We start from the raw sequence: 24,692 nt of genomic DNA, 5'->3' as shown, positions 1-24,692 counted from the left end.
TTTAAATCAAGTCCGCATCCGTTGAAATTAGTTGTCAACAATCAGAACACAATGCGCATGCGTGAATTTTCAACGCCAGTTATAGTAACGCAAATTTTTCTACATTAGTTGGGGTAACGCTATGTAGTTCAGAAATTTTTAATTTCCTTTGTTCTGTTTTATTTGAATGACAGATCGATTAATTAACAATATTTAATTTTAAATCCATCAAACATTAAGAAAATAAACAGAATCATTTGAAATAATAGGTCGAAAAACGCTAAGCCTAACCTTGTTAGCGTGGAAATAAAAACCCTAAGCCTTACTCATTTGGCAGTGGGGAAATGTGTTTTGGGCGGGAAAGTTAGTTTTTAATTAATAATTAAAATTCTAATTAAAAATTAAAAAAAAAGGACCACAGGTGCATATTTCCGACCTCCAAGGTATACATGTACCAAATTTGGTAGCTGTAGGTCAAACGGTCTGGCCTGTAGAGCGCCAACACATACACATACACACATTGAGCTTTATATAAGTAAAGACAAGTGTTCACATTTATTTATTAGTACCTAAAACTGAAAAAAGTTGAATAAGTTGTACAAAGATACATTAAAGAAAATAATTTATAGAGAAAATATACCAAAATTTTCAAATTCAAAATATCTAAACAGAATAAGGACTACAAGTAGGACTAAGGACTACTGAGCATATTTACTTGAACAAGATATTCTTTTATTAATTAATATTTACAAATATTGTAGATGTATAGCTAACAGAGACCAAATCAAAATCTCTCTTAATTCCCCTAAGGCCCTTTAGCAAGCATACATTCGTTGTTTACATTAAATGTGAATGCTATAAAGGAAAGAAAAATGTTGCATTACCATGAATGCAACAATTAAATCCTGTATTTGCTAATTAAAAGGAACTTTTAATGGCATTCTTTAAAAATTAATGTTTTCTCAATCATAAATTAAGCAATAATAATTTCTGCATATTTTCAAATTGCCTTACTATTTTTAAAGCACAAATATTTAATTCAATATATTAATGTTGTTGCTACTTATGGCACTTTTTACAAGCCCGCTGACAGTTATCTGTCGGCGATTTAAGACGAGTGAGCGTCTCTTGTTTTTTCAATAGCGCCAAGAGTACGACTTAGCTACTTCATGTGTCACATTCGCGTGCACAACCCCTTTTTATCAGGGAAGGGTGAGGCACATTCACACACCTCACAGATAGAACACAGAACAGCTATGTCCGAACCGGGACGCAAAGATCACGGGGAAGACGAGCTACCCCTATCCAGGACGCCGGATCAATATATTAATAAAATTTGTTTTAAATAATAGAAGGAAAAAAGATTGAACTTTGAAGAATACTTCATAATGAAACAAATGCAATTTTCAAAAAAAATCAATGCATTTCTTTTTACGTACTCACCGAAATTTTGTTTTAAACTAATTTAATTTCTAACAAGATAGAAGAATTTGCAATATGAAAAGAAATTTAAAGTGTCAAATCCAAATTGGATTCATCAAATATTATCTTAATAATTGTTTCTTAAAACTTTCCAATATTCTGGTGTTTAGCAATTGATAGGAAGGGAAAAAAAAAAAAAAAAAAAAAAAAACACAATAAATATTTAAAAAAAAAAAAACTTAATGTAAACTGAGCATCTGTCCTAGTAATTACTGGGATATCAATCAGAGACAGTGGAAGGAGAAACAATCATTCTTTGAAAGAAAAAAAAAGGAGAGGGGGGGGATTTGTATATGAAATTTCAACCATTGTTTGGCAGTTTGCATGACATGTCATATTGACAATTAGGAGGTTAATTTGTTATAATACTAGCTGGTACATGGCGCATTGCTGCTGCAAAAGAAATAATTTTAGAAATATCAAATGAAATAACTATCTTGTTTAATTAGAAATGACAGAAAGAATATTTATTTTCTTGTTGACAATGAATACATTCATTTAAATTGAATGATATATAAAGGAGAAGTATAAAGAATTTTTATTCTATTTTTTAAAGTTTATTATTCAAGTTCTTTAGGGTAGACAATATTTTTTGTTTTTCCGTCTTCAGTAAAAACAAATCCATTTCTCAGCGGTTTGACTCTTGAGCATCCAACGTACAACTGGCTATGTGAAAAACATGGATTTTCCAGATTTAATCTATACTTGAAGTGATTGGCCATGCACTCTGTTGATGATTATTGAGAATGCAAGTCAAATGAGGAACTGCAGTCGTTTGAAATCAGAAGGCATGTCAGTGGAAATAATGGGAATGCATAGAATGAGCACACCTTCTCCATTTGGCTTTCTGTCAAGAATAGTTGCCTCATTCTTGCCGCATGTTGGTCTTGAGATTTTGAAGGATGTGAATTTGCTATTCGTGAACGCACCAGCACGCAATGAGCGTGCTTGTCGTTCCTCATTTACTTAAGAAGCTGGAATTCGCTTAATTCTACATGCTACGCTGGTAGATCTATTAAGTGACGAACGTTTTGGGGGTATATATTTTGATAAAGTAATTACACTTGCATAACCAAAATTTCAATTGTCAATTTACTGATTAAATAGAAAAATTACTGTTTGCAATGGAAAATTTCCTTTGCCCATAACTTACCTTGATCAGCAACGATAATAATAATTCTATTTTGTATATGTGAGATGAACTCTGAATAATATGTGTGATTTGTCGAAGCCAAAATAGTGTGCCCATTTAATGACAATATCTTGTGTAGATGACTATTCATCGACAAAAGGAAAAAAATTGGCATTTGCACTAAATACCTTTGATTTCATTTCACTCACATTGATTGGAATCGATGATAATATTTTTATTTTGTTTGATATATGTGTGATTAACTCCGAGTGACATGTGTCGTTTGGAAGTTATCAATTTTAAAATAATGTTGAATATTAGAAACGCATGAAACAATGTTTGTAAATTTTATTGTGTTCATAATAAATGCTAATAATTGTACTATGCCTATAACCTTTGCGCAAATGCAAGCAATAAGTTAGCAAAGTTTTATTGAAATCAGATGAACGGTATGGCGGCACATACGAACAAAGAAAAATTCAATTTCAAATATATTAGATTTGTTTAACCCTTTAAAGGACCATATATTAGATAAAATATTTTTAGGCTTGAGATATTTTTAGGCTTTTAGAATAAAGAAAGGGATTCATTTAGCTTATTAGATAAATTTAATTTGATTAATTAATTAATTTGGTAAGTTAATAATTAAGTAACAAACCAAGACACATCATTTTGTGCAAGATAAAGAACTGAAGCATCTAAGTTTCTGTCTTTCTAAAAAAAATTTGTCAGAACTTATGCCAATCTACATAATTTCATACAAAGATTGATAAATTTGATGGGAAGCATACTTCCCACGGCCCTAGAAAGGGTTAAGTTAAATTTAGTTTCTTTTAAAGTTTAATTTCTTTATTAAATAAACAGCTAAAATATCTAGCAGTAAAATTTAAGAATAGAAAATCAGACTTCCTGGACATGAAAGATAGTTACAGAGAACACATAATTTATTATAATTCTCATTTTTACAAAAGAGCATAAATAAAATAAAATGTTACAAAAATCACTAATTCAACACTGAAACATATTTTATTTTAACATATGACTTATACATGAACAGAAACACATTGCATTACACATTCACTTCTGGTATATACAAATAAAAATTTCAAAATATGTATTTTCTCAAGTTTTCTTTTAATGAGAAATTTAATGAAGAGGATTAACTCTTCATAATTCATATTTTGCAGTGAAATACAATCCTGTCATTTATTTTATTCACATTTAATGAGAAATTTAATGAAGAGGATTAACTCTTCATAATTAATATTTTGCAGTGAAATACAATCCTGTCATTTATTTTATTCACATTTAATGAAGAGGATTAACTCTTCATAATTAATATTTTGCAGTGAAATACAATCCTGTCATTTATTTTATTCACATTTAATGAAGAGGATTAACTCTTCATAATTAATATTTTGCAGTGAAATACAATCCTGTCATTTATTTTATTCACATTTAATGAAGAGGATTAACTCTTCATAATTAATATTTTGCAGTGAAATACAATCCTGTCATTTATTTTATTCACATTTAATGAAGAGGATTAACTCTTCATAATTAATATTTTGCAGTGAAATACAATCCTGTCATTTATTTTATTCACATTTAATGAAGAGGATTAACTCTTCATAATTAATATTTTGCAGTGAAATACAATCCTGTCATTTATTTTATTCACATTTAATGAAGAGGATTAACTCTTCATAATTAATATTTTGTAGTGAAATACAATCCTGTCATTTATTTTTATTCACCAGAAGTTGAAGGTTCATCACAACTTCCATCTGATTGCAACACTTTTCTAATATATTTTTGTTCTTTCTCTAACAACCACAATGGAATTCCAAGTGGGTTGAAACTATTTACGACTTGCCGATGACATGTGAGCATCTCATACAGATTGATTGGAATAGGAATAGTTCCAGGTTCATCTGATAAAAAAGAAGCAATAATAATAAATCAGATAAAAAAATAATAAATCAGATCTTACCTTACTTTTAAACATGCAATTATTATTTTACTATACAATTTTTAAAGTAAACAGATATTTTTTGGTGTTAGATAAATAAACAATTCTGTTATTTCCCAATTTCAATTAAAATATTAATTTCATTTAAAATACTTTTCATGATTCAAGACTATTCCAATCTCATTTATAATCACCAAATGTGTGTGTGTGTGTGTGTGTGTATATATATAAAGTTATCTTCATTACATACAGTTATCATATTTTAGGTTTGTTAAATCAACATCCTGTTTCAAAACAACTTGGGCCATACATCTTAATTGAAATATGGTTAGATGATAAAGAACTGTCCACCCTTCAAACTTTGAACTAGTTCTGTTGTGCTGTTGTTGTTGCTTATCCTCAAAAAATCTGGCAAATGTCAGCTCAGCTCCAGTAGGTTGTTGACTGCCAAAAAATCTATAATAATAATAATAATAAGAGGATCGGATGTCAGATCTCCCTTAGAAAGTCCAATGCAACTTAGAATGTGATCCAGTGAAGCTGGATGGTCACAGTATTTTTTTACAAGTGGGATGGGTTTTTCTACCACTTTCAAATTAAAGAAAATTAAAGTGGCCACTTTTTTGTCCAGCCAAAGCAGTCTGGGAGCCACAGTCGCATTTAATTTCCAGCAGAGTACCACTGGATGCTCCCATGTACCATTGGTGCCCTGGTGGAATACACCATATTAAATTGAGTTCTGATCTTTTATTTGAGTATAATTCTTCATAAGTAAGCGAAGAGCCAGTGGCTGTTTCATTCTCGCTACCCTCTTTGGACATTCTATTAGTGATGTCATTAACATTAATGTTTAGGTGTGATGGAATCCATTGGAGGCGGACATCGTGGTTCTGAAGGATCTTTCTTAGTTCAAGCAGAATCAATCAAGATCCAAAAATCAAGACTTTACCACCAGACCACTACAATTTACAGGATTGTAACATGAGCTACTTGTGAATTACTGCACAAGTCATGAGGTCACTGGAATAGTAATAAATTTTCCCTACACAATAAGCACTATCTTTCACACATTAATAAGCAAATCCCACACCATTCACAATAACTGTTTAAGAGTACACATGCTAATTCATAGTTTTTTTTAAAAAGCATTTTATAAATTTGACAGTGTTAGATATACAGAATAATTATGTAAATGAGTCAAATTATGTAATTAAATGCAGTGGTTATTTTCCTGAGTCAATACTTATTCACAAACTTTCCAAATTCTTCATAATTGTTCCAAAAATTTAACCAAACCAAAAAAAAAAAAATCATACAATTATATGAATAACCTGGCTGACAAAACATAAAATTGCAAGAAACCAAGCAAAACTTTTTGTAGCTTTCTTACAATTTTATAATGCAACAGATTTAAATTAATTATTTCAACAATTTTACAAACTCATCCCCCAAAAATATGTTAATTGCACACTGAAATGTATTTATGTAACGTTGCTAAAATGTATTTATTACATAACTGAAAAAATAAAAACAAAACTGCTAAAAATATATACTGATTTACTTATTCTACATAAAATATTTAAATTGAACATGAATTTAAATTAATGATTTTTAATATACTAAATATAAGTTCTGATAGAGAAAGAAATATCTATCATTCTGGTTAATATTTTACAGTTATGGAATATCATACTCACAGGAAACATTTTTCTTGAATTCATCCTTTACTTGAGCAGGAACAAACTGAATATGTTTCCGAAAATCTGAAAGAAGAGAAACATTTAACTATATCATTCCAAACATTTTCACATTTCTCTGATAATAATAAGAAACTATTAATTATAAAACAAGAAAGTCTCATTACTAATGGATATAATTTCCTTTGAATGAATAAAGAAAAATCACTTTTAATGAAGCATTTAATAAGTCAGAGAACAAGACAGATTGTTATTTATGTATAACCATATTGAACAATTATATTGGCAATAATTTTTTGTTTATGAATAAAATGACTATAAAAAATTTATTTATTACTTTTCTTCTATCACAAACAGATAACGTGAGAAGACATATTTTATTAATTTAAGCAACCTTTCCAAATATTTAGCAAACATGACATAAGCTTGGAGGAAAAAATAATAAAGTAATGAATTGTTGCAAACATAAACACTGAAAAGTAAAATATGATTAAATAAGCAATAAAATGAACACATTTATATATTGAGTATCTCAGCTATTAAATATATTGTAGAATTATTATATGAAAGAATATTGATCACAGTCAAATACGATTCAAAAAGTGCTGAAATCTGTTTCCATAGAAGTATCATATCCAACTTAGTTTTTGAACACTTCTTGTATATTAATTTTTAATACTTTTTATTCAAAGAAGATGAATACAACCAGTGTTATTCAATAAAATACCTATGCAACAGTATTTAATTAAAAATTTATAAAAATTAATAATATTTTGATTGAAAAAATTAAAACATTTGCTTTGAATAGAAATATTGGAAGAGGCTTTAAGAATATCATAAATACAATTTTTATATATTTTTTAATGTTTATTATTAATTGATTTTTACATACAAAACCTTTTCAAGTTTTTTGGCATACGAGATTTGAACAGATCAGTTTATCTTTAAAATGTTATTATTATACTATTAATGAACATATAAATTTAAAGGTTTTTTTCCTCCTTTTCTCATACCAATTGTAAATTTATGAATAATTATTAAAATGCTTTGTTTAGAATTCATTCAGGCTTATCAATTCATTTATTTTATGATTAAATGTGTTAACTACAGAAAAAAAATCAATAAAAATATAACAAAAATAATTTTTATTCATTTAGAAAAAAATTGTCATTAATTCAAGTTAAAACCCTCTCTATACACAATTTGAATCGTCAATTTATTACTAAGTATCCAGACTCAATTAAATGACTACTTTCTAATTTAGTGTCTATTTTATATATATAAACTTATATATTTAATGATAGAATACTTTTTCTGTTAAGAAAAAAAAAAAAAAAAAAAAAAGACATTACTTACTGGGAGCAGAAAGGATTGAATAATATTAATTCAGTAATCTCTACTACTAATAAAGATGAATGCATATGCCAGTATATTAGCAGTCTATACTGACCTACAACTATCAAATTTAGCATATATAGACTTTGTGCATACTAGAGTGAAAATGTGTATATTGGAGTCCCCTCCCCCTAGAAATTTCAATTTAGATTAATTTTGATGCTTTCCTCTGATAACTTTCAAAAATATTATTGTAGAAAAATACACTTTACACTGCTTCAATATTTTAAAAAATTATCAAAATGGATAATTTTGTAAGCATGCAAAATTCTGAAAGTTTTTCAAAAAAATTTTTTGCCCTAATTTCCAACAACAGATTACATTACTGTCTTGAAATTGAAACCATTTTCACTGTTTCATCATGTGATTTTCTCCTATTATTGAATGCTAAGGAAGGATTTCATTTAATACCTGTGTAGTTTACACACAAAATTAAATGAAATGGAATTACAACATTGTAAAATTTAGAAGAACTGGCCAATTCCATTTTTAACAATGCTTTGTTGTCATGGGATTGGTCTCCATTAGAAATATTCATTGTATAATGAACAAGGCATATGCAAGAAAATTAAAATAATATACCTTTAAAGTTAGATAATTTGATGAAATCTTGAACATGAAATTATATCTAAATGATTTAATGGAATAAAAAATAATATCCTTAAATAAATGTTCTCAAAGGTAACATACGTTATCTTTATTATAAAAAATTTGATTAAAAGTGTGACAAATGCAACCTTTATTCTTCAATTTTTTAAATATTGAAGAAATTGAAATTGAATATAGTTTAATGTAATTTAACTATTTGTTCAGCCAATTTTCTTACTGAATATAAACTGACATATCTTATCTCTGCATTCATTTGTTAAAAGCCAGTCTTATCTTTTGCTTAATATATGAACTATTTCACAATCACAACTGATCACAATCACAACTTTTACATTTTTATTATGGTGAACAGCAGAGAATACGGTAATTATTTCAATATATATATATATATTTTTACTATGATGTAGAGAACGACAACATGGTTTGGCCTTTCTCAATTACACAATATTATATATAATAATAAACTTATCTAAAGTGATTTTTCTTTAAAAAAATTTAGACAAGATCTAAGAATTTTTTTTTCTTTCCCCCTTTACATTGAGAATTTAATTAATATAAAACAGTAGACTAAAACATAAATAACTATAATTTAAAATTCAAACAATCAAAATATTTTAAACATTTTAAATGCTTATAAAGAAAGAGAAAAAAACTGATAAAAAAATGAAGGAAGACATTAAGATTTAAAGCCTTCATCTAAGGTTTTTTCTTTTTGTAGTTTTTTAAACCTTAATTTCTTAAAGTTCAAAATATAATACACTGAAATAACATTCAGAATATTGCAAACAGATTCATCACTACATAAAACCATATAGGCAAATAATTAAAGTTTTAAAGATCTTGATAAAAATAAATATTTAATGCATTCATTAACCTTTCTATTAAGGAAATGATTTTCATAACCGTAAAACTAACAGGGGGTTCTTTGACCTTCTTGAATATTTAAACAATACAGAGCTTTTATCTTTAATTTCCTAGTAAGAATATAGAAAAATTATATATTTGGATTTTTTCCATTTAACAGATTGGCTAAAATATCTGATATGGATAGATAATTTTGGGGTAATGAATGCATACCAAATTTCAAGTATATAGCTTGTAGTGGGTTTGAGTTATATCCAAACTTTACAAATAATTAAGGATACAGTCATTTCTTTAATGGATCTGATCAAAAATCTGAAATTTATTTACAAGTTCATGACAAAGCCAAATAACAAATTTCAACATCTGTTTCTTATTGTGCTTCTGAGTTATTGAACTTCCATGAATATGGAAGAAAAGGCAAGATTTGTGATTGAAGGATTTTTGTCCACATTTTCAGAGAAATCTAAACTTCTGAGTTACCTTGATCTATGTTATTTTAAGTTATTATTTATTTTTTTCTCTCTATTTTTGGAGACAATAATTCGAAAAATCGCTTTCATGTTTTCAAAGACAGTTAAAACTGAAAATTCATCTAAAATTTTGAAGCTGTTTTTTTTCTCTCCTTTTGCTTTGTTTGTAACAAAGACAATATTTTAAATATACAAAAAAAAAAAAAAAAAAAAAAAAAAAAAAAATATTTGATGAAGTGATTAAGAACTGCCATTATATATTTTTTAAAAATCTATATTTCAAATTGGTAATAATTAAAGAAAATGTAAATCTTCTATGAACTTTGAAATTTTTAGAATCACAAACTTTTTTTTTTTTTTTTTTTTTTTTTATTATTATTATTAAAAAAAAATACTTACTGTGCATAAACTCAAATTCCTCACTAAAATCGTATTTCTGGAACATGTCCCTCAGAATTCGAAATAACACAAGAACATAAGTGCTTTCCTTTATTGGCAATTGGCTGGGAATCTGACCAGAGACACATTCTAACATGAATTTATATATAGCTTTCACATCCAGAATTTGAGAATTGGTAACTTCTTTAGCTTCTTCATAAAATTTTTCACACAGCTATATTAATTGTAAAAATAAAATATGTCAAAGATAAGTAAATAAAATCAGAATAATTTAAACATTATATGAAAGAAATTTCATCTTTCACATTACTTCCTTTTAACAATCATATATTATAAATTGTCTTTTAACAAATAAAGCAAAAAGTAATTAGTATAAAATCTATAATAAAAATATTTATTTTGCTTAACCCTACAAGTTACCAAGTTGTCCTTTTATATAGTTAAAGTTTAGTCCAAAGCACATCAATATTTATTTGTAAATTTTCTTAGCTGTAAATGCACAAAATATATGCACATATCAAGGGGAAGTACATATATTATAAACAATTATTTGTGTCAGCAAAAAATTGGCTACATGATATGCTTTTACCCTTTTTAATAAAAATAATTCCTTTTAAAATATGAAAAAAATGATGGTGACAATATCTCAAAGTGCGGTAGAATTTTAAACATTTCAGTATTTTCTATAAGAAAATAAAATTATGTAATGAAAAAAAAAAAAAAAAAAAAAAAAAAAAAATTACACAATGAAATTTTCTTTAGTTGTCCACAATTGAAATACAAAAGCAATAATCTTTACAATCTTAATTAAATAAGTTCTTTCTAAAACACAATCTGTAAACTAAAGTCTTTATAAAAATAATTCAACATTTAATTAATTTTTTTAATACATTTATTAGCAGACGATTAAAAGATGATCGGCAGATGATCTTCTACTCAATATGCTACTTGAGTTAAACATAATATATAGTAAAGGTTATTCCCTATTACAACTAATGAAATTCAAATATTGTAAATCAGATTTAAAAATAAGATTCATAAACTATCAGTTGAAAAGATGTAAAATATTAATTGCAAGTGCAATGATTATAATTGAATGAACAATATCACATCCAGCAATTTAAGTGTGGGAGGGGGAGGGGTGGACACATACTCGAGAATACAGTTTTACTCTCTGAAACATTCATTTCTTTTACTAATAAAAAATTTTCCCACCTTTTACAAAAACATATTTTAAAGGTGTTGCATAAAAAAAAAAAAAAAAAAAAAAAAAGACAAAGTAAAGATGTGTTCTACTAACTTTTCAAAATTGTATGCCTTTTTTTCTATCTATCCCAATTCCTGTGTTTGTACTCAATACCTGTCAGGAATAATAAATTTAAAAACTATTTTCCTGATCAACATATTTAATTTAGTTCAGTACTTCCATATTTTCATCAATACAATAATTCCTATTTACACCAAACTGATGCAGTGAGCTACAATAGATGTATGCCATTTAATCCAGTACAATGCTGCTGCTGCTCCCAAGATATCCCCAACTTGGGCATTGAAAAGCATTTCTGTTCTTTAAATGTTCTCAGCATCGTGTGACCTTTAGTCTTTCTCTTTTCATTTGGTGGCATTAGTTATAATAATGTCCCATTTTAAAGCAACACTAGTGCTATTTTAGGATGGACCTCATAATTTTAAATTGTGGTCAATGACGAGGAAGACACCTGAGCTGGCACCCCCTGTCCAAACTTCCACACCTCAACAGCAGGAGAATATTTGGCCCTGATGGATTTAACATGCACCAGACCTACTTATATGATGGTTCTTCGATTGAATCGACTCTCAAACCAAAAACCTTCCAGTTCTGAAGCCGAGACCATACCACCAGGTCACTGCAGCCTTTCAATCCATGCCTTTGAAGAATAACCTATATCAATTTTCTGTCTGTTGTCTGGCAGAAGTTTTATTTTACAATTCAATATTTGAAATTTTATTTGGCTAATATATTTCAAGAATTCTTCTGAGGGCAAGTAATTTGGAAGGCGTTTAATTTCTTTTCTTGCAATTTAGTAAGCTTCAAGCTTAATAATTATACTGAAGGATTGCTAATACTGTTGTATTCAATACATACAATTTGCATTAATTGTTTATGTTTCAGCTTTTCAAAAATATAAGCATTGTCCTGGGTTAATGATAAGCATTTCTAATTTAAGTTTCTATCTCTTCACCTGTGCTCCTCATTTTATCTTTTGCAACTCCAAAGTATGGAACACTCCATAATTTTATCTATATTAAAAGAAAACTATGTCCTAAGCAATTAAATACAGCTTTATATCATAAGGAAAAAAACTAAAATGATCATCTTAGAGTTTGCCAATCTCTTCTTTTGTTCAAGCCATCTTTCCCCTCCCTACCACTTTGTTGCCAAGAAAAAGAAGTTAACTTATCCCTTTCAACTGATGAACTCATAAAGGATAACTCATCCTTCACAAAAATATCTTTGATGTAACGATCCTCAGAATTTATTAACAACAAATATGAAAGTCAAGTTTTTGCCAAGCGTCTTCATTTTTTAGTTGAAGCCTCTTGAGCATGTGAACTAATGTAATAATAACTGAACTTTTAATTTAATCATTGGTAAGGATGACAATAGGATATTGATAATGTATAATGCAAAGACATGAATGGCAGTTATCATAACTGTTATTCATGATAAGAATTATAAAATGCTTTCAGTAATGATAAAACGTTTGAAAAGACAAAATGATCTTTCATCATGATATTGATTATTCGAAAAATTCATGTTGAATATATATGTTGGTAAATAAGCACTAAGGTCAGGAAATAAACTGAAAGCTCAACGAAAAAGTTTTAAAAAATGTGACTAATTAAATATTTTAAGATCTCTTTGAGCCAGACAACCAGTTTAGAATTTACACTGGAATAAATAATGAGAATAAATTATTAGTATTATAAATAATGAGAATTATTTATTCCCTAAATTTAAATTTTAGGAATAAATAATGAGAATTTCAAATTTAATGATTGAAACATTCATACAAATACAATCATACCTTGCTTAATCATCACTTCTCCTAACAAGCGATTCAGACAACATGCAAAACAAAATGTTAAGACATACTCAATCAGTGATGTTTTCCAGACTTAATGATGAAGAGAAAATGTGACCTCACATGCTGGATTGGCCACTATATCAAGCATGAGCCTGTGTTGAGCACTTTTTTAAAGACAATTCTTATATCCACACGATAGGAGCTTGGCCAAATAATATTGTTAAAAGAGATTCTGAGAGGTTTGAGCAAGTGTCGGTGAAGCCTTAATCAATAAGATTTTATTTAAAACAAAGATTATGGGGCTGTAAGTGGATAGAAATAACACTGATTCTACTGAAGAATTTAAGGAGTCACGTTATATCTTCAAGCAAAAAGCTGTAAATGAGAAAAGCAAATTGTAGCCTTAAGATAGTAATAACCTTTCAGCGAAACAAGAAAGATGTTGAATGTTTAGAAAATTATTATTTCATTGCATGTTGAGAAATATAATGGGACAGTAGCCATAAGTGATACAAAATCCTTTACAATATTGATATGCCTCCTTTTTGGTCACTTTTGATTTGATTTTGGATTGTTATGTTGCAAGAATCATAATTGGTTCTGAATTAAAGAAATTTCCAAGTAAAATCTTAAAAACATAGTTAAATAAATATATTTAGACAACTTTGTTCCAAAAAAAAACAAAAAAAAACACATATATTTTAAATAATAAATTTGAGTACTTTTTCCAGAAAGGAATATATTGCACAAATTTATATTGTTTCCTTTGGAAAAAATTATTTCACAATACATACAAGATTTGGGAATGAATAATGCTTATTAAGTGAGGTTCTTTAAGAAACTAACAAATCTACAAATAATATTTATTAATATAAAAAAAATGAAATACAATTTCTGAAGAGTTTAATTATATCTCATATTTTAAAAAATTCTTTCCATAATAAAAGGAAGGGAATACATATACTAACATATCAATACATTTTTTTAAAATGAAGAAAATTTGATAAATGCAATTAAAATTCTGAAATAAATGAAATAATCTGTTTTCAGATAAAGAAATATGAAATTTGTTAGCTGCAAAGAAAACAGAATATCATTATTTTAATGTATTTGATTTAATCAATAATTTTCTGCTAAAAATACAACCACCTTTTAAAAACTACAGAAAATATGTAATATATTTTACATTTAAGCATCTTTAAAGAATCAATTTTAATTTTAAAAAAACTTTTCACAAAATTTGAAATTATTTAGTATTTCAAGAAATTCTTTAGTAGAAGAGAGAACTTTAAGGTAAAAATTATAGATACAAAAAGACACCTTCTATGGCATTTTGATATATAAAAGAAAAAGTTCATAAGCTCTTTTTTCAAAAAAATATAATTATATATATAGTTAAACTGCATCAGAGAATTTAATTACTTTATTTATTTTATCAATGGCTTCAAAGATGCTTTTAATACACAATATACAAAAATCTTGTTGATTCTTGTTTAAATGAAATTTTCTTCAGAAAATATATATACATTACTTCTTTTATGATGATTCGGCTATAATCTTGTTTGACAGCAGACTGTGGCAATTGATTCTCTGCAATTTTTTTCCACTTACGAACTGGCCTCCAGTTCTTCGCATCTTCAACGTTTTTAATTGTCCAAGAATTTTTTACTCTTCTTCCAGTACTTTTCTTTTCTAACTTAGTCTTTGCAGTTCTAATTTCCTTAATTCTACGAAGAATATATATCCTGAAAAAGAGGCAGGAAAAGATAACTAGCAAAATTTAGGATACTACAACTTTGGATTTTCTAATAAGTGCTCAAATGTTAAAAATCTTATTACAAAATTGGCTTTTATTTTTTAAAAAATCCAAATGTTATTTTAAAATTCTAAAACTTTCAAATTCCTCATAAAAAATAATTCTGACAAAAAATCATCTTATTTTTTTAAGCATTTTCAATTTTTTTTAACTTTTTAATGTATAAGAAATTGCTTTTAAGTAATTTCAATAATTATTGTTATTTGATATGAAAATACTTTTGACAATATATTCTTAATAATAAAAAGAAAATACAATCAAACCAGACCATAAAAGATAAAATTTATTTCTAAGTCAGTTTAAGCTCTTGCAAAACATTTTTCTTAACATAATTAAGCTAAATGAAAACACAGCTTAAGTAATTAATTTACGATGTTGAAATTAAGCGAGTAACATGCATGCACATACACTATAAAACACCTTCAGCGCCTTCTAAAAAATGACTAGATTAAACATAATTCCTCTTAATTAAAACATTAAACAGAATTTCCTCTTAATTACAAATTTATTACATAAAAATCCTTAAAAATATAAATCAAGATATTTTTCTGCATATTATTTAATTATCACTATATCAAGAAAAATAAAAAATAAAAAATTATTCAATCATGCTGTCATTAAAAAATATATATATATTAAATGAAAAAGTTACCAAATCAAAAAATTTCTCTAGGATTTTCTATATAAGTTCAATTCTCCATAACCTCTCAAACTGTATATTTATCATTAGTAGCACTTCTTATGGATATATTACATTTAATGTAGTATCAACAAATTATTGAAGAATAAACATTTCCAAAGAATTTTAATTAACTAAAATGAATATTTTCAAACATTATTCAAAAATATTTAACAGACATTTATTAACTAAATATATAAGCGAGATAATTTGTTTTAAAAAAATCAGACAATACAATTTTGTTGATCAAACAAATTAACATAATTTGTTAGACGTTTACAATCTTTCTTCATTCAATAGCAAACACTTTTGCTGATTTTTAAGTCATGATTGCCCAGTTTAACATCATAATAAACTCCCATATACACTATGATATGTTTACGAACAAGATTCTAATTTTTTTTTAACCATGCTAAATTCTTTTGCTATCAGCACTGCAAGAGAAAGGTTTCAAAAAGAAGTTATTTTCGAGATTGTTTTAGAAATTTCCAGTATATATATGTTTTTTTTTTTTTGTAATTTTTCACTATATATCCATAACTCCATAATATTCACCTAATTTCCATAGCAATTACAGAGATTCCATAGCTGTTGAAGGATACGATTCTTTGATCAAAATTAAATTATTAAATAATTACAAGCGGAAATATCAAATACAAGGTATTTACATATTAATTGCATAGCAACAATCGATAAGGAGGGAAAACCCACCCAGACTACATGCTATATTAGGGTTTTTTTTTTTTTTTTCATTACTAAAAAATTATGTTCACCCATGGCATGTGTTAAAATACATACCTAACTGCAGTTGGACTTTTAGTTTTTATAAATGCTGATATTTTCTGTGGGTCACCAAATCCATATGTCTGTATACCAGCAGCTAAGTCCATCAATTCTCTGGAATATAAAAGATTAATTTATGCATTGTATATCATTATACAATAATTTATCATTTTAAAATAAAAAAATAGTTTAAAAGGAAAAAACAGATTCAAAAGTAATTTTGTGGAGTGTTTCATTATATATATTGTGATAAAACAACTCAAGTCTAATAAAACAAATATTTATTTAATGATTAAAAACTCCTTTAATCAAAAAATCTTTATACTCTGAAAGTAGTTTTCAACTTCATATCTGACACAATACACATATATGCCACTGAATATTCCAATCACCAAACCACTTTTTGCAATAGCTTATACGAAACTTTGTTTAATAACTACAAAAGATGTGAAATGGCCAATTAAATTTAAGAAAACTAATATTTTTATTCTACGGACAATATGCAAAACAATAACAGAATTGAAATGCATACACATAAACATTTGTTTGGTTAGGAATAAATTCGTTTTCCAAACTTTTTGACTTAAACTGAAGTTTCAAATTTGGAATTGATGAATATAGATGAAGAACCCACAGATTATACATATGTCAGAAATTGAATCAAATAGTTCTTCTTTAAATTCTAAACATCATTAGTAAAATTAAAAAAAAATTTACCCAAGATTTGCATGTTAACATTAGCCAAATATTTAATCAATAGTGTTAATTGTCATTTAACATTTTATTAAATTTTTCAATCTTTTTATAGCCTTATAATCTATTTTTAGATTGTTTCAATACTTTTTAAAATGATAAAATGATTTAAAATGACCAGCTAATTTGCATGCCACAGTCATCACTTTCAACAATCTCATATCTTTATATTTTCCCTACCCTTTTGCCACAATCAAATCTTTACTTCACATCTATTGAAAACATTAAACAAAATTTGGCACTATCTATAGCAAAAAGTTTATAAAAAGTGACTTGGTGATTGGATTAATCAATGGCATATGTGTATTGAAGATAAACTAAAGCTGTAAAAATTTCTTACAATCTAAGATAAAGAATAATCTAAAAAAAAAAAAAAAAAAAAAAAAAAATGAAAATGAAAATCAAGCTCATTTATAAATATACAACAAATTAACTATATAACTAAAATATACATTTCATAAAGCATCAATACATGTGTGTGTGTGTGTGTGTGTGTGTGTGTAATGTTATTTTAGTTGAAGCAGCAGTGAAGAGACTTAGTATTTTTAATTTCATTTTATTTTCTTTCGGGAGGAGGCATGATTATTTAGAAGGTGCATTGCGGCACAAAAGCAGAAGTAAGAAAAGGGATGAACAAATGATCACTAATCTTATATAAGATGGGATTTCTGGTCACGTGCCGATGGAATACATGTGTTGACCTTTGACAAAGGCAACGGAAGTATCACTTTCATTTGATACGTAGTACTGATGGTGCATTATTTCTACAAAGGAATTAATTAAACCAAAAGTGAAATTGGATCATGAAATAAGAGAATATTTTTAGAATGAAGTTACTATGGACTAAACTAAGATAAAATCTTGGAAATTATTTAAATTGATTATATAAATATTATTGAATATTATATATATTATCATTACATATATATATATATATATATATATATATATATATATATATATATATATATATATATATATATATATATATATATATATATATATATATATATATATATATATATATATAAACATAATAAATTTTGAAGCAGCAGGCAGTTTCAAAGACACTTTGCATTTTTAAGTTCACATTTATTGCATCGTGGGAAAGCACATCCATTCACAGCATGACACAAAAGCAGAAAAAGGTAAAAGAGAGAGAAATAAGTTCCCCTTGGTCTTATATAACATGAGATATTGATAGTGAAAATATTTTTTCACAGTACTTATATACTATTAAGATTCTGATAGGGATTTCTCACACGTGTCAATTCTGATAAGGGAAACAGAGCGATCTTTTAAAAGAATGTGCTTGCTGGACATTTTTCTATCCCTTCTCTTGGATCATATGAAAGTACAAATGTAAGAATTTTTACAAAGCTTCTCTTGAATAAGTTAAATAGAAAAAGTGGAATGGGATCAGGAAAGAGAATATATTAGAATGAAGTTAATAAGGGCTAAATTACGATAAAACTTTGGAAATTAATTAGAAGTGAAATTAGATTTTAAAATATCATTACACACACACACGGAGAGAGAGTCAAAAATAAACATTAATCTTCCAGTTTAAAAAAATTTAGTAATAAAATGAACAGTTAAAATGTTGAAAAAAAATACCTACTGAATAAATAAAAAATATACACATAACAATCACTGCAGAAAAAGAAGAGATTATTTTTAATTCAATTGCATATTTTATTGTTCTTAATAGTTAGAAATTTTCATCTTAGCTACGAGTTTTTGAAGTTTATAAAATTCGCAACTAGAAGTCCAAATAAAGAGCCTCTTTGTTAAAAAACTAAAAGAGACAGTATATAACAAGATCAAGACTTTTTTTTTCTTTTCTTGTTTAGGTACTTGAAATCAAATTTCTCACTATTTTGAAAGTAAAAATTACAGAAAATGCTGATTTTACAATTCTCTGAAGGTTCTGATGCTATTTGCATGGCCAGATTGATGTCAACATTTAAAATTATGGTAGTTAAATTTTGAAAGATGTAGAAAAAGAACATAAAAGCCAACATGGTTTTAGAATTAAATTAAAAATGTTTTTATTCTTGACTTTAAATTAAGATTAAAAAAAATATAAAATTGGAAAATGTAGAAAAATTAATTAAAAAAATATTTTTTTCTTAACAGAAAATTTTTATATGCTAAGAATTAATATTCAAATCAAACTTAAAAGTTAATAAATTAACTTTGCCATCTTAGAGTTCATATTTTGATAGCCTATCACACACACCATAAGTTTTCAACCTTTTTTTTTTTTTTTTTTTCCCTATAGAAGGAACTAGCTTTTCCATGCCTTAATAAATTTATTAAATTTTCTTAATATTTTCTAAAATAATTTTTATCAATGAAAGCTTTATTTCTCACATTATTCTTCACATATGCTAAAACTGTTCAATTTCATACATTAGGACAATGAATGAAGTTAAATTTAAGCTGTAAAAGTGCTAAACTACTCAACTAAACTAAGTATATACTGGTGTATATTTTGGATCTCAACTTTCAGAGACTATTTCATTACACTCTTGCTAATTTTATCTTTCAATATATGTAAGCAAACAAATTCATCAGTTTTATAGTCTATAAAAGTAAATTCACCAACACTCACTGCCATAACCTTTAAACCATTTTGAACTCAGCTGCACATTGAATTTTAACATTATTTTCTTTAGTTTTGCAATTTTTTTTATGAATTATTTATTTTATGGATAAATAAATCAAGTTTAGCTGCTTAAATAAACAATTTAATCTGAAATCTCTATAGCATTGTCGTCAAGATACTTGATAAATAGCAGACATTTCTAGCACTTAGCTTGCTTGCTTGGGTTATTATTAATTCAGTTCTGAAACTGAGTGCTTTCTCTGTAATAACACCCACTAATAATCTTTTTAACAATATTGCTAATATCTTTAGCACATATTAGAACCTGTTTAGGGATGGATTAAGCTATCTAAAGAGCATTTAGATAGCTTAATCTTGAAGACCTCCTTTCCCTCTCATGAACTTCACAAATCAGATACAAATCTACTGAATTTAATTTAATCTCTAAGTATTAAGTTTTGATAAACTGAAATACTAAAATATTAAATTGTAGATCACTTTAAATAGATTACGTTTCAGTACCACATATTAAAAAGAATGCAAAATTTAAATTTGAAAGTTATTTGATATATATATATATATAAAAGACAAAAACTTAAAAAATTCTATCAATTATATTTTTTAAAATTATATAGCTATCTTCTGTTTTTATGAATTACAAACAGCATAATATAAAATTCATTAAAGAATAATATTCCAAAATTTAAAATTATTTCAAATTGAATAAGCCCGAGTCCAATTCAATAAAAGTTCAAAATTAAATTACTATAAAAATACTGCAAAAAAACCTTAAGATTTTGGAGCTCCTAGGCAATGGTTTACTTTGGCAATTTAATAACTTAGCTTTGAGACTGTTCAATATTTTTGTGAACTATATAGATTTTGCGCCAGACAATCTTCTTGATCATTCTTAATATTAATGTATTTGATGAGTATCAGTCACAAACTTTCTTGCAACAATACTCTGAATAATATGAATAACAGATTTACAATTCCACTAGTTTCCCTCACAATAGTATTTTCATAATAGCTCTGTATATATTTTCATTATTATTTTACAAGTCATATCTATACTGCTAACAATATATGAAATTAATGTAGCGAAGTTTCATTTTATCTAACTTTCACACAAAGCTATTTTATATGTAACAAATGTGATTTCATAACAAAATAGGAAAAATATCCCATTATTTTTTATAAGTAGATTTCGGGCATTTGTTAAAAGCATGTGTGTGGTGTTTCTTAAATAATATCCTTTTTGATTTTATTTAAGGAAGGTTTAAGTAAGGTATGATACAATGTGTTACATTTTTTTCAGCTGTATTTTTAGAAAAGAAAATTAGCAGTGATTTGTGCCTCCTTATATACATGTAACATTTTATTAAAATATAAAACAGTAACCAGATTTCCAATATTATATATATATATATTGCTTTTGAAAGTGATGGGCACTGAATAGAATTATAAAGAATGGGCTTTTATTAAAATTAAGTTGAATTGATATATACATAAAGATTCCTTAATTAGGTTTAAAAAAATATATCATATTTGATAAGTTGATATCAAATTGAATAGCTTTAAATATGGGGGAAATTATAGAGACTACAGACTTCAAGTCTATTTTCCTCTCATTTGGTTTATATATTCTGTAGTCTCTATAATTTACTAAAATTACTCTAAGAAATACTGTATATAACAAAAAAAAAAAAAAAAGATATGCAAGCCTATACAGAGAAAGCACTTTTACAAGCACATACAAAGAAAGCAAAAAACATGATCTATTAAAAGTTAATTAGGGATGAAGTGAAGAATAGTGAGCCCCGAGTTTGTCGCCAATATGGCAATCCATCGGAACGCTCTTCTAGCAACCCTTATGCTGTTTTGTTTACTACTTTATGCAATGGTTGAGTTGTATATGAACTACAACTATATTATGAAAAATGTTAAATTAAAAATATTAAAAAATATTGATTAAGGATCTTAATTTTGTTCTTTATTATAATTAAAACTTTATTAAAGAAAGTTAAGCTTATAATTAAAAGTTATTTTCTTCTTTCTTTTTTTCATGTGAATACGAACAGAAAATATTTATTCTTTTGCAATTTTTAATTGTCAGTATGCGCTTTAGAAAATCGTCTGCATTCTCACTTTAAAAGACAGCTGCAATGTAATTCTTTTGGTGTTCTAACGATTGGTTTCCTTCATAATTTGTTATGTCGGCAATTGTGCAAGAATGGATGTCAGTATTTCGAACCTGCAGAATGGATGACAGGTGAGTGAAATATGTATATATATAAATTATCAATTGATGAAGTTAGGAAAGGAAACATGTTTGAAATTTTGTATGGAGAAGGGTTTGATATCGAACCAGTAGAATGGATGAAGGGCAAGTGGAATATATTTTTTTTACGAGTTGATGAAGTTGGGAAAAGAATGTTTGTTTGAAATTTTGTATGGAGAATGTTCCAATTGCTTCGTTCTCCATTCTTTTTCTTTTGGTTATGTACTGTTCCTGTTATCCACACAGTCCTTATGTTCAATGTGCTAGCAAAGCCATAGGATGTTTTTTTTTAAGTTATAAAATTCTGCCCGGTGCCTTTGACATCTGTGGAAGGATCTGGGGGAGGGGAAGACAATACTTATTAATAAAAAAGTCCTAATTATGTGGCGGGAAATGGTAACCATAACTATTCCGCAGAAGTATATATTTTGTCTGCCATCTTTATTGGTGACTTGGGATTGTTTGCACAGCAAGGGGCACACTAAAATTCACTTTTACCATTAATTAGACAATCACATATGTAATAATAAGTCCACTCTGACATCACTAGTAAAAATTCTTAATAATTATATAATCAGAAATCGGATTATCCATTTTAATTCTATAGAACCCAAACATAATTAGTTTTATTACCAAAACATTATTTATTTCAAAATATATACCATTCATGAGTTAAGAGAATATAATTACATAAATTATTTTTAATAAATAAAAATAAAGATTTACTTAATGAAATGTAATTAATAATACACATTTTTCTAAAATACATACATTTTTGGAAAGAAAGATGACAGACAAGATTTTAAATAAATTTAAAGTAATGACATCACTACTTTAAAATGAAATTCACAGTAATATTGGGAAAACACAAAAGTTGAAAAATAGATATAAGCTCACATTTTCAATGATCGAAAGCAATATAATAAATTAACCAGAATTTAAATGAATTTATTAAAAATGATTTAATTAATAATTCATTTATTTTGAAAATTTTTACAGTGACCCAAAATAAATGTTGTAATAAAAAGTTATAGAATAAAAATATGACTAAATCTTTTAAAAAATAAAAGCATACTGGATTCAGATGAATTCTTAGTTTCTGGCATTTATAATTTTAAAATAACAGTGCTCTTCATGATGACCTACAATAAACTTAATAACATATGAATACATTTAATTAAAAACTAAACTGATCCACCATATTTTTGTGCCTTAGCTTTAAAGTGGCTTATAATTGCAATTCAGATACTTTTGATTCTATTTGCATAAATATTCAGAATGGGATCTTTGAAATTCATCAAATCAAACACAACACAAGCTCAGAACAAAAAAACAAAAAAAATTGTAACTTTATAAAACAATGGTTTTAAAAAAGCAGACACCAAAAATAAAAGAAGTTTGATTAATTTGAGAATGAGATGGGAGATTTTGCAAAATTATTACATAAAATAAAATTAGTCTCAATAATGGTAAAATTCAATTTCAAAAATGCTGATTTCTGCAGAAATGAGTCATGTCTATAAATTGTTGTTAATGTACTGCAAAGTCTTTCTCTGCTAATGATTTGCAAGAGTTCCACAATCCATAAATACAGAGCTGCCAGGCTCTGCTTTTATTGATATATATATTAACATTTTTCCCATTCAACCACCGTCAGATCAGAAATATATTCAAATTAATTTATTTTGAAGTTTTTTTTCCACTACAAATCAATCAAAATCTCAGGTGGATCTTTTTAAACCCACTAACTTTTCTTAATATAATAATGGTCACCATTTTTTCTATAAACTCAGTTGTAATCATAAGAAAAATCATTTTGGTCAATCAAAATGAAGCCTAGAATGATTGAAGTCACCCTAGCATCAAAAACATTACTTCTTTTACGTAAAAATTAATCACATCAATTTATGGGCTATTAAAACATTTTTAAAAATTATACCCACCAGCACTGGCTTCATTTGTACATTGAGTTTTAATATAAGAAGATACAGTGGAATTACAAAATTTGGAAAACGATCAAAATTGATAAAAAAAATGTGTATGACAAATTCTATTGCTACTGACTAAGAGCAAAAACGAAATCGTTATCAACATTCAAATTTGCAGTCCCCTACGGGTTATAAAGTTAGTTTTAATGTTATTGCATGTTATTGTTTTTAAACCAAATTTTGACAACGGTACCATACAATTTAGTCTATCCTTTATGTGGCATAATTTCTCACGAATAAATGAAACATGTTGATACAAATTTCAAATTATAATCCAATATGTCACTTTTTTAGATGGATATTGTCATTTTAGATTTTGACAATAAAAATAATGTAGTGACCATAACATGTACCTTAATCCATTTTATGCTTAAACAATAAAAGAATTTTAAAAATATAAACAAATAGTCAAAACTGTACATTAAGTAACATAACTAACCAAAAACATGCTACATTTTAAAACTTGACTACAAAACAAATGTATTAAGAAAGCAATTTACTTAGCAGTCCAGTGACCACCAGAGGTCTTATGGATATAAGTTCGTGGCATATTCGAGTTTCAGAAGTCGAAAATCAGGTTTCATTCAAATTTGTATCAGAATACGTTTTCAACAATCAATTCAACTTGCATGCGCACAATGCTATTTCATTATTCCGTTCACCACACAAGACTTCAGCATTCGAGAAAGAACGAACCAAACAAAACGGATCATA

The 24,692-nt window shown here is 26.7% G+C and overlaps 1 protein-coding gene across 2 annotated transcripts; it reads right to left on the bottom strand.

Annotated features, from left to right (window-relative positions):
• Window positions 1-3,514: 3,514 nt before the first annotated feature.
• LOC129985248 (uncharacterized) lies at window positions 3,515-24,676 on the bottom strand. Of its 2 annotated transcripts, none has more exons than XM_056095207.1 (7): window positions 24,479-24,676; window positions 16,361-16,459; window positions 14,599-14,812; window positions 10,000-10,213; window positions 6,263-6,328; window positions 4,351-4,527; window positions 3,515-3,899 (listed from the first exon to the last, which is right to left on the bottom strand). In XM_056095207.1, the coding sequence occupies exons 1-7, from the start codon at window positions 24,526-24,528 to the stop codon at window positions 3,892-3,894; spliced, it is 828 nt and encodes a 275-aa protein (XP_055951182.1). In that variant the 5' UTR covers window positions 24,529-24,676; the 3' UTR covers window positions 3,515-3,891. The 2 variants fall into 2 exon arrangements, with proteins under 2 accessions (XP_055951182.1, XP_055951183.1); XM_056095208.1 differs by lacking the exon at window positions 3,515-3,899 and adding an exon at window positions 3,906-4,274.
• Between the last annotated feature and the right edge of the window lie 16 nt (window positions 24,677-24,692).

This window comes from Argiope bruennichi, chromosome 9, assembly GCF_947563725.1.
Source record: "Argiope bruennichi chromosome 9, qqArgBrue1.1, whole genome shotgun sequence".
NCBI lineage: Eukaryota > Metazoa > Arthropoda > Arachnida > Araneae > Araneidae > Argiope > Argiope bruennichi.
Note: the sequence above shows the minus strand (reverse complement) of the source record. Positions and strands in the feature narration are given on the sequence as shown.